Source organism: Vanessa cardui, chromosome 10 (assembly GCF_905220365.1).
Source record: "Vanessa cardui chromosome 10, ilVanCard2.1, whole genome shotgun sequence".
Classification (NCBI taxonomy): Eukaryota; Metazoa; Arthropoda; class Insecta; order Lepidoptera; family Nymphalidae; genus Vanessa; species Vanessa cardui.
The window spans coordinates 10,365,609-10,377,519 of record NC_061132.1 but is presented as its reverse complement, the minus strand read 5'-3'; the positions used below and the strand labels follow the sequence as shown (position 1 = coordinate 10,377,519).

The 11,911-nt window shown below is 32.2% G+C and overlaps 1 protein-coding gene across 1 annotated transcript; it reads right to left on the bottom strand.

Annotated features, from left to right (window-relative positions):
• Nucleotides 1-195: 195 nt before the first annotated feature.
• On the bottom strand, nt 196-11,321 carry LOC124533118 (arginine/serine-rich coiled-coil protein 2-like). The gene is made up of 12 exons (XM_047108282.1): nt 11,114-11,321; nt 10,668-10,736; nt 9,161-9,251; nt 8,631-8,757; nt 7,971-8,085; nt 6,973-7,064; nt 6,233-6,319; nt 5,860-5,928; nt 5,469-5,557; nt 2,469-2,602; nt 1,958-2,105; nt 196-1,643 (listed from the first exon to the last, which is right to left on the bottom strand). The coding sequence occupies exons 1-12, from the start codon at nt 11,270-11,272 to the stop codon at nt 1,489-1,491; spliced, it is 1,335 nt and encodes a 444-aa protein (XP_046964238.1). The 5' UTR covers nt 11,273-11,321; the 3' UTR covers nt 196-1,488.
• Between the last annotated feature and the right edge of the window lie 590 nt (nt 11,322-11,911).

Here is an 11,911-nt window from a genome sequence, read left to right as displayed (position 1 = left end):
AAATGGATTTCGCTAATTTTAAATTTACACTATCATATCTTGGAAATCGAAATATAATCTAAATAAAAAGGGTAGACTTAGTCAAAAATTACGGACATACTATACCAATTAAGCTGAAGAATCAATTAAGACTTACCTGTTACTGATTAATGTGAGATGTCGGAAGTTTAACAATGAAATAAATTATACGACATGTATTATACAATTATATTTATTTATATACAATTTGTAAAAGTAGTGATAGTTACTAGCAGTTAAGGAAACATATATAACTTATAAAAACACTATTCGACTACGAAGTACGTAATGCTATAATATGAGAACATTGCTCACTACTTTTGCAAACACAATAGAAATATGATTTATATCACACAAAGCCTTTGACATTTTAAATTAAATTTTCACTTGCATACATTTATCCACAATGATGCCTGATTTATATTATCTCATGAAATTAATAATATAACACATCCATTGAACACTCAACATTACCACGACTATTTCACATTGGAAGTTTTATCATGCGCAGAGAGCTTTAAGCAGTTTAATTTCCATACATAAATAAATGTAGAGTCTACATTGTAGACCTTAACAAACACATACATGTTTGATGTAATAATGAATAAGAAAAATATTCACTCTCTTTTATGTCGCAAAATAGTACAAGTCAGTGAATTATTAGATATTATCTCAGTATACAGTAATAATGTGTTCACTTTTAAAACTATTTTTTATTTTATAATTACATGCCAATATTTAATGCTAAAATAAAAAAAATTGAATGTCTTTACATCCATTATTTTTTTAGTTGAATTAATATTCTTTGGATATTATAATTTTTTTGTTGTTTGACATTTTTCAGCACTAATATACTTATCCAGATCTTACAGATATTACAATTGTTCAATCAGATTTTTGTAACTATAAATTGCATTACATTGCACAATAAACGCTTAATAGTGTAAGCAAACTATTATTATTGGTAAAATTAAACAAATACCAAGTGAAGTTTGAAACTAACCCAAGTGCTGAACACAACACTTTTGTTCAATTATATTATGTTCAATATCCAATTCTGTTTCAAACAAATCTAAAGATAAGTTAAATTATTTACAAGAAAAGTTTATATATCAGATAACATTTTTTTAACAAGAAACAATTTTAAGACAAGTACAAAACCTGTGATATTGAAAAATGAACTAAGAGAATCGTTACATGGCAATAGATCTGATTAAGTATTTCAGATACATTTATGTACAGTTAAAAGACACACCACGCCAACGATGAATCTCTATGCTATACTCTAAAATCGACAACATTTCCTGCACTGAAGTCCACACAGACGACACTTCAGGATATGGTCTAATTTAAAACAACTGCTAAAAAAATACTCTAAATGGGTTTATTCACCATGTATCTTAGTAGCTGGCAAGTTTTAACTTGAAAATAGTCTTTAAATTACACCATCTGGTGAGATAAGAGTTAGTTTTAAAAGTTTCCCCGCTGGAAGCCAAGACCAACGCCCCGCATGGTATGCGTAGTCGCGCGAGCAACCTCGTACTGTGCCTGCATTGCTTGGAAAAGCTCTTCTTGCTTTTTATTGGGGTCAGCAGTAGCGTCAACTGTTTCTGTTACAACTGCAGCTGTAAATAAAATAATAATAAAATGTTTTTATTATATTATTAGCGCAAAATATACTAGGTAACTTCCTTCCTTCCTTTCACATTTATATCTTCAAGAGACTTCATCTACAATGACCTTAGAATTTTCCATAAAAGCCAGCAATTTTCTGCATCAAAAGCAAACAACTACTGGTTATAGTGGTTAATTAAGCTTAATGCACACTTAGACATGTGGAAGATGAGACTATGCAGTCACAGTACCACTTTTGTTACCTTATTAATAAATAACTAGCAAATCACACGTTTATTAAAAATGTAAAGAGCTAAACACTCACAAGGATCCTTGATGCCCATGAGACGCATAAACTTAGAGACTTGTTTGCCATCGGAGTCCTGGGAAAATCGTGCACCACTCCATTTGGCTGCCTCTGCTTCCGCAACTTTCTTCTCTTTGTTGGACCATAGTAGCTTGCGCTTTTGTACCTAATAATCGACACACATCAATAAAATTAAATTCATATAGTTCAAATGTAAATAGTTAATTAAATATTATTTTGCATAAATTTAAAAAAATAAATATTTATATGCAGTTAGTATTTAAATTGATAATTACTTATTAATAATACTAATAATTGGACTATGTTGTGTTGTTCAATTAATATGAAAATTATTTATTCAAACTTATATTATTACGTACACAACACAATGGCTGTCCTATTCCTTGCTAGTAAGTCTTCATAATAAGAGCAAATTCACTACAATAATATGAAAATAAATTCACAATGAGAACAATATGTTAAAGTGTTCGACTAATAATGATTATTTCTAAGCTGTTGGCTAAGTCACCTGGTCGAGTATCTTGTTGGAGCTGATGGCTCCGGTATTGCAGTACGAAGGCAGGCCGTGGGGCGCGTCACCCGCAGCAGCGCGCAACTGCTGTGCCGTCGCCATGGACCCATCTGGAGTCTTGATCTGGAGACCTGACAAAAAACACTACTTTGCAAACATTTTTCTTTGTTGTTTGTGTGTTATTTAAGGTTGTTGTTTTTACACTTTAACATTTACCAATCTTTTTGGATTTTACATCTCATTGTATTATTTTTGTGAATGCATGCACACATATTAAAAAAAACACTTATGCCATTATAATTGAATAATCGCCCGAGAGCAACCTCCATGACTGAAATCGGGCAGAATATCATCATCACTATATACTACTATAGTCTGTTCGCGTTAAGAATGCAGTGAGTTGTCATTGTTTACCGACTTTACTCCGCCCCCTGACTAATCAAATCTTTTTTAACAGCAGGGTGAAGGTGTATGCATATTTGTGTTAAAATTCCAACAAATTATATTTGTTTTAAACACTAAGTATAATGAATTTAAAAAATAAACATTGAAGTAAAAAATCGAAATTAAGTCATTAATATTTTAAACACTATTAGGAGTGTCGTCGTTAGTATTTATAATAAAAGAATTTTCTGCAGCCAGTTCCATAACATTATCTAAATACCATATGGCAATTTCTTCTTGTAAGACGTGCTCGCAGCATTTCTCGCACGTTTATTTTTACAAATCGGTAAGGTATTAATTTTTTTTTAATATCAGTTAATAATAATAAAAATTTAAATAAATGAACAATTTAACCAAAAAAATTACTTGTGAACAGCTTATATCACTCGATCCTAAGTCAAAGTCAAAAACCTTTATTCAAAATAGAAGTGTTTACACTTTCTTATTGATTGTCAATAATCTACCACCGGTTCGGAATATAACACCTCAGACCTGAGAAGAACCGGCGAAAGAAACTCAGCGGGATTTTTTTTTTTTTTATAATGTCAATTTATAATTTACAACAATAAACATATTCTTGTTATTTGAAACAGCCTGGAGGCGATCATCTCATTCCCAAGGTGTGCAGTCAACTAGAAAGTCATTAGTGCTGTAATATCCTTTAGCACACAAACGCTCTTTAACGATTCTTTTGAATTTTATAATTGAATATTGTTGAACGTTTTCTGGGATCCTGTTGTAAAAACGTATACATTGCCCCAAAAAAGAGTTACTAACCCTGTGTAATCGGGTACAAGGCGTAACAAGTTTATTCTTGTTCCTAGTATTAATGGAATATACGTCACAATTTTTGGGAAAATCATTTATATTTTTGCGTACATACATAACATTATCAAAAACAAATTGAGAAGCGACAGTCATTATTTTAATTTCTTTATATTAACAATTTAACGAATCTTTTGGGCCCAGGTTATAAATTGCACGAATAGCCCTCTTCTGCAGTACAAAAATAGTATTAATGTCAGCTGCATTACCCCAGAGTAGGATGCCATACGACATAATACTGTGGAAATAGCTAAAATACACAAGGCGAGCTGTATCCACATCAGTCAAAAATCTAATCTTTTTTACCGCATAGGCTGCAGAACTGAGTCTATTTGCCAATTTACTTATATGGGGGCCCCATTGGAGCTTAGAGTCAATTGTCATACCAAGGAACTCTGTTGACTCTAATACATCTAATGCTTCCCCGTTTAAAATTACATTTGCTTTGACACATCTTACATTGGGAGTAGTGAATTTAATACATTTTGTCTTTTTACTATTTAACATTAAATTATTGACACTAAACCAATGTACTATTTCCGAGAGAGCATTGTTCACATCGTCATACATTAATAGACGTCTTTTTATTTTAAAAATTAAAGAAGTATCGTCAGCACACAATACTATCTCGAGTTTATCACCTAAGAGATGTGGTAGGTCTCTTTCCATTTACATCAACCCTCTGAATCCGATTGCTCAGATACGAAATCAGAAGATTGAGTACAGTGTCCCTGACTCCATAATGTCGTAGCTTCCTGACCAAGGTTTCGTGTTGCACACAATCAAAGGCCTTAGAAAAATCACAAAAAATCCCCAAGGCATCCTGTGACTCCTCCCAGGCCCTGTAGATATTTTTTATAAGCTCAACACCAGCGTCAGTTGTCGAGCGACCCCTTGTAAATCCAAATTGTTTCTTGTGTAGCAACTTGTTCTTGTTAAAATGTACTAGCATTTGATTTAGTAATAATTTTTCAAAGATTTTGCTAAGAGTTGGTAGTACAGAGATGGGTCTATAGTTATTGGGGTCTGATGTACTACCTGACTTAAATATTGGTATTACTTTACTATGTTTCATAAGGTCAGGAAACACGCCACTAAGAACACAATTATTGAATATATTGACAAGGTAGGATGCGATTACATCAATTATTGAATTGACTACCTTAACAGAGATCCCCCACAGATCGGCAGTTTTTTTAACATCTAGCGACCTGAAAGAACTTATGATGTGGTTGGTTAGTTGGTAATGCTAAGGTTCCTGCTTAATAGTAAAACCAATAGCTGCCACTGAAAGTCATGTTAAATCTTTTTTTTTTTCGAACTGTGTACTGTTGTTGCCCTTTTGGCCTCTACAGCGTCACCGGGGTGTTTAATGAACAAAATTCTTAACACTATATGCAATTGTTTGCGAATCTTGCCATCGCGATGTAGAAATTAACATATTTTGACATAACATCATCTAGTAGCATAGTCATAGGTTACATTAATTATTACGTGTACAGTTTGAATAAATTAAATATAAATATATAAATAAACAAACTTTAAATTATAAATTAAAAAATAAGTTAATAATTAATTAAATGTGAACTTGACTTTGTAATTTGAAAAGATTTGATTGGTCAAAGGGGGCTGAGTCAGGCCGGTAAACAATGACAACTCACTGCATTCTTAACGAGAACAGACTGTAGTCAATCTGTGATCATTCATGACTAAACAAGTCCTTCTTACCCATTTTCTCCATAACTTCAAGTTTCTTGTTGACTTTATAAGAGGACGGCCTGTAGTCACTTGATGGAGAACCGCGCTTTTCATTGATACTATAAAAAAAATTAACATTTGTTTACTGAAGATATTAGTTATATTAATAAATATCCAAAATCGATTCACGTGTAGGTTTTCTAATTGTGTAATTATAAAGGCATTTCAGCAATGCAATTGTTCAATAATGTCTATACACCATATTTATTACTTTATAGAAACTTAAAAATGTCAATACAATTATTTTTCAATAGGTAGTTAAGAGTTATACATCTTATACATACTGCCTATTAATATCTAAGAGATCATTTATGCATTTAACATTAAGATAAGATATTAATTGTATAACAATCATACTCACATAGAACTTGGAGGCGGGAAAGCGGCTCCACGGGATCTGGAGCGTTCCGAGAGGCGATCCCGGCCACCCCTGAGGACACAACGTAAATATAGTATCCTATATTTTGCTATAACGGTAGCCGTTCACTTGGAAATAAGATATATACATGAAGTGTATTCAGATTACTATTCAAATTAAAGGGAATATTACGTGATATTTTCAGTAACAGACAAGATTTTTATATAAAATAAATCCATCACAAAAATGGCCTTATTGATTTCTAAAGATTTAAGTAACAAATATGATCATTCAAATTTTTACATCTATTAGTTTAATTTGAGACGTTAAGTGGAACTTTCAAAAATGATTTAATCATTAATATTTAAACACAAACCTCCTCTCCTCCGACCGCCTGCTGTGTCTACTGTCGCGGTCGCGATCGCGTTCTCTGTCTCTGTCGCGACGATCACGATCCACAAATCTGTAAGATATTTAACTTTTTATATAATTTATAGTCTTATTTTATTCAGTGTGCTAATTCAAATCATAGCTGTAGGTAGTGGACAGGGTTAATATTATGAGCAAAGGAGAGTATAGTACGACACACATTAGATGTAGCATCGGGAAATGCAATGGAATGAAAATAAAACCGATTACTGCCGATTTACACAACCAATGGAAATAGCTCCCTATCGCGCCATTCGACGCTATTCGTCGCTATAGATTATCGTGTCAGAGAAAGCAAGTGCATGTAAATCGACGTGTCAAATTAATGAATATATTAAGGTCATGTGATATTACAAGTTATTACGTTTGTGCAAAGATCATATTCGTATGAGAAATAAATATTGATAATTTGGGATAGCTTGGGATGCTCAATTCGGATGTGATCGGTTTTACGAATTTTGCCGATGCTACATCTGAGTTGTGTCGTACTATACCTAAACCAGTGGTTCTATGCTTGATCTCACAATGTTCTAAGATTGCCGTTCTATTCCACTGCGACTGTAAAGGTATTGATCCAGAATCGGTCTGAAGAATATCAATTACATAAATCTCACTATTGGACTGATCCTCTTTTGACGCTAAACTAACATCCCCTATGTTACGAAATAATATAAATAAAGTAAGAACCTGGGTGAGGCTGCGTCCCGCGCGTCGTATGGAATATCTCCGTTGTAGGGCTTCAGGTCCATAAGTGCTGGCATCTGATAGAAATACATATTATTTCATTACTATATATACATATATAGGGAGTCAACGCTGATAATATACGTTACCAGGTGCTAGGTCAGTTGAATCGGTCGTTAATAAAATTATAACAACGTACAAAATCAAACAAGCGGTCGTCGAAGCATAAAACAACAGTACAACTGTCGTAAATTCAATTATTATCGCTGTTCATAAGCTGTGGCGAATTCTTTATCGTATAAAAGTATTTTGGGTCAAATTGTGATGAAATAACATCAAATACCTATTGAATATTTAGGAACTCGTGTATTTACACAATGGAAGCTTTATGATTTTTTATTTAAAAGGAATAATTGTTCAGAATAAAAAACATTTAATAGCACTATGCAGAGATTACGACGGCGAACGACGATTACGTTCATGATTACAATTCACTGTCTCTTATCCCATTTATATATGTTTAACATGAGGCTATACCTCATGTTAAACATATATATTTAGGGGAAATTATTTGACTCCAACCAGTAACATAGCTAATTGAGGGGTCCCGGTGCATAGAAAAAGGATCGGGCCCTCACCCCTTCTTTCCCATTTCTTTTTAACTAATAATTACCCTTTAAAATTATAGATACTAAATAAGAAATATTGTGCACAGGGTCGTGATTTTCTAGCTACAGAAGCTTAAGGTTTAGTTTAGAGGCCCCCCTGAAATCCGGGGCCCTGGTGCACTGCACCTCCTGACCCGACGACAGCTACGCCACTGACTCCAAGTAAACCCTTTTATAATGTTGTCTTAAATTTTCGCGATTACACATTGAAATAAAACTAGCGTATCGCGTATATTAATTATTTTTTACATCCCGACGTTTCGAGCACTTTACAGCGTTCATGGTCACGGGTAGACGTGTTAAAAATAATTAATATACGCGATTCAAATCCGTTATAGCTTGTTTTATTTCAAACCCTTTTATGTCCTGCACACTGTGCACGCTCACCTTGGGTTCCAGCCGCTCAGTGCCGCGCCGCGAGCCCTCCGGACCGCGACATCGCTCCGCTCTGTAAACAAATCAATCTTTTACATCGTGTTACACAATGAAATTAAATTCAATCATAAATGTGCCCAGCAGTAATAAAACCGTAACATGTGATAAGGTTTATAAGCGAAACCTTCGGAACTAGTCGAAGACATAAACGTTGATTAATCTTGATGGAAAATATAATTAATCGCACTGATTACAAGTTTATGAATAATATTATAAGCATGTTTTTGTTCTGTGTGTGTTTCACTGATCTCTTCCAAAACGCCTGAATCGATTTTGATAAGTTATTTTTTGTACTAGAATAGGTCCTGGATCCAGGTTGCATAAAATTGACCTGATTAATAGTAAGTAGATATTAGATATTGCTATTGAAGTAATATTGATAAGACATTTAAATCATGTTTCACTTGTATATTGACATGAGTGTCTTTATCTCTATCTGGTATCTGACCAGGTTTTTTCTATGTCAAATTTAATTAAATTTGTTCCGATCATGAGGATAACTCCTTATGATCTCAATCTCATCTAAAAAATACAGTATGAGGATAAGTGCAAGCTTACCTGTCCTTATAGTAGCGGTCGTCCCTGCGCGGGGAGCGTCGTTCGCGCTCGTGCCGCTCGCGCTCGCGGCGGCGCTCGCGTCGCTCCGGGGAACGCTCGCGGTCACGTTCGCGCTCACGACTGTCATCTAGTTGAAAAAATGGCTAAATTATAACCGATTTTGTTAATCTTGCGTGTCTACTTCAATCATGTTTTGATAATGTCACCTTCTGAACAGTTGATTGTTCCACCAATTATGTTCTAATTTTAAAAACATTGATATACATTATTTAGTCAAGAATAATAAACATTTGTTCTTAATAGTGAAATTAATATTTTTTTTAATAGTTAATAATGTTCGTAATACTTTTTTATTTAACTTAATGGGTAATAACTTTTTTTTCGTACACCGAATACCCGTATTACTATTTTTTAACAGCTATATTACAAATTTTTCTTGGAAAGTGTGCGAGTTTTTTTGCAAGTAAATAGGTTTGCACTTAACAGTAATGCTATCGAGGCATTTCTAACAAGAAAATGTTTCAACTTACTGGAACCTCGCCTATCTTCTCGTGAAGATTTTGCTGATGCCTGAGGTTCAGCTTGCGGCAGCTCGGGCTCCGACTCTCCGCCTTGGGACTCCTGCGACAAGATGACATCACAGTTATATGGTGATAGTACATTAAGCCCAATTTTAAAGCGATTGCCTGTTTACTTTTTGTTAATTTATTAATATGACTGATGAGTATGATACGTCTTGTCTATTGATATGTGAAAAAACATTACATAAAAACTGCTAGCAATTTTGCACATTAAAACCTAAAAAAAATTGAATAATGAAGTACAGTGCCTAAAGTTTATTTTTTTTTTAAATAAAAAAAATATAATTAATGTGATATTGATTTCCAATGCAACATTCAACCTGATTAAATCATAAAACAGAATTCTATTAAAAAGAAACCTTTTTTATGAATTCAATTAAGAAATAATTAATGACATCAGATAGGTGTAACACTTTCTTTGTGCTATTAAAATCTACTGTACATGTTTGCTTCAATTTCTTGTCCTTTGAAACTGTAAATCTTGAATAAATTAATGAAAACTTATTAATACACAAAATTTGAATATATTTTTTTTTAATAATAAAAACAGTTTTGTTTTACCTTCTACACCACTTTAATATGTAAAATACAGATAATAAATTAGACTCTTTTTATCGTCCAATACATTGTTTATCTGTCTTAAAGCTATGTACTCACATGCTAGTTGTAAGAGAAGGGCCACATCAGTCGCTCATCTTGACACCGCAGCGGAGGTGGTATTTGACTTTGGTTTTGTGTCAATTTACAAATGGGTAACATATAAAATAATAAAAGTGTTAATATCATCGTCGAAAAAAGGTTTTTCTTTGTTAATTTATCTATTTTTCTTTAGATGTTCAAAAATATTTTAAGAACATTAAAATTTGAAGTTAATTTACTATTTAACGCGTTTTATTATTATTATTGAATTTATAATATATTATGTTTAAAATACATCCCATTGTAAACACAGTTACTAATTTTCATAATACTATTTATGGTACTAAAACATGATTATAGCGAAACTTCAAAGGTCCGGGGTGAGAATCATAAACATGATACAAATTGAAAGGCAATAATCTGTTAAAAATAAACGTATGTTATAATTTATTATTGCCATAGCATTTCTTATAGTAAATATATCAACAATTTAAATGAGACATAGTCATCTAATGAGACAAAGCCTGATACAAGATATCAGGTTATATTTACTGAACAATTTTATACATGGAATACAAAGGTGCATGGTAGCAATCTATTATTGCCAAAAATTAAAAGTGGCATTCACAAATCAGGTAGATTATTTATCTTCAAATTTGTATCATGAATAATAAACTATAAAATACAATACATTTCTAAAGAATAATCTAACAACCGAATTACTATATGAAGATCGCTAAAGGTATACCCAACTCTGTGCATATTTTGAACCCAGACTATGTGTAATTATTATCAATAGAATAGTATGTACACCCACCTCGCTTAAGTCCATGTTGACATTGTCATAGTTCACATCATCTTCCTTCCGACGTCCGCTGTTGCTCACCTAAAATATGAGTCTATTGTCAAGCAGAGAAAGAGGTTAATATAATTTTACTAATAATATTCTTAACAAAGTATTATTCTAAAACAAAAAACTTCACTTTATTGATTTTATATTTTGTTTTCGTCGTGTACTAAAGTTAATCATGGCTATCATTTGCTTATTAATTACACCAAATTTAATTACAATTACGTCACAAATTTATCATAATAAACTCTTTTCCCCACCATATTGTTTGGATATAGTGACAATGATTTTAACAGTTTGTGTAGAATTAGTATAGCAGCGCAAACATAAAGCACGGTAATATAGCTCTTTTGATTTAGTTGTATTAATACAAAATATATTTTAAAAATATCAAGACATTTTGTAAAACTTACCGATGGTTGATGATTGTAGCGATCAGACTCAACCTCATCGTCGCTTCCGTAACCAACCAAGGAGTCCATTATGTATATATTTATTGGATTAGGTGATTGATCACTAATATTTTTGTCAAATAAAATGCACGAATCTTTTCTATTACAACTTAATACCATTAAAACGACAATATGGCTGCCATGCGTATGTTACTATGTAGGTATATATTTATATTTTACATCATGTACTTGTACTGTACAATTTGTAATCTGTATGATTTTTTGGACCTGTGTTGCCAGTACTCCAATTTATGTATAAACTAAAAATAAATTTTGAAAATGTAATAAAATTAAAAATAAAATAAAAGTAAATTATTTCTTTAAATAAATTGAACAACAATTACATTTTTTGGAAAGGAAATTAAGTACACTGCTTTTCCTAAAAATATAAGGTTCCAGCTGCGTAAAAGTTTTTATATCAATTTTATAGTTGTATAAATCTGCGAGGGATGGATCTGGATAGTACAAATTATTTATTTTTTTATTATTTGATAAATATAGTTTGAAAAATATAGTTATTGACAATTCCATTAAAAAGCACCTATTTGTCAATGTTACCTTTTAATGAAATATAAAATTATTAGCATGTCTTAAGGCGGCGAGGAGAGAGTAGTTTGATCTTCTCATACCAACTTAAAACAAGTATATTTGTTTTTTTTTTTAACTCCATTTAACTCATTATTATGTTTAAATGATAAAGTTTCATAACGTTGAAGACTAAAAACTTAACATTTTGTTAATAAAATACATTTAAAGTTT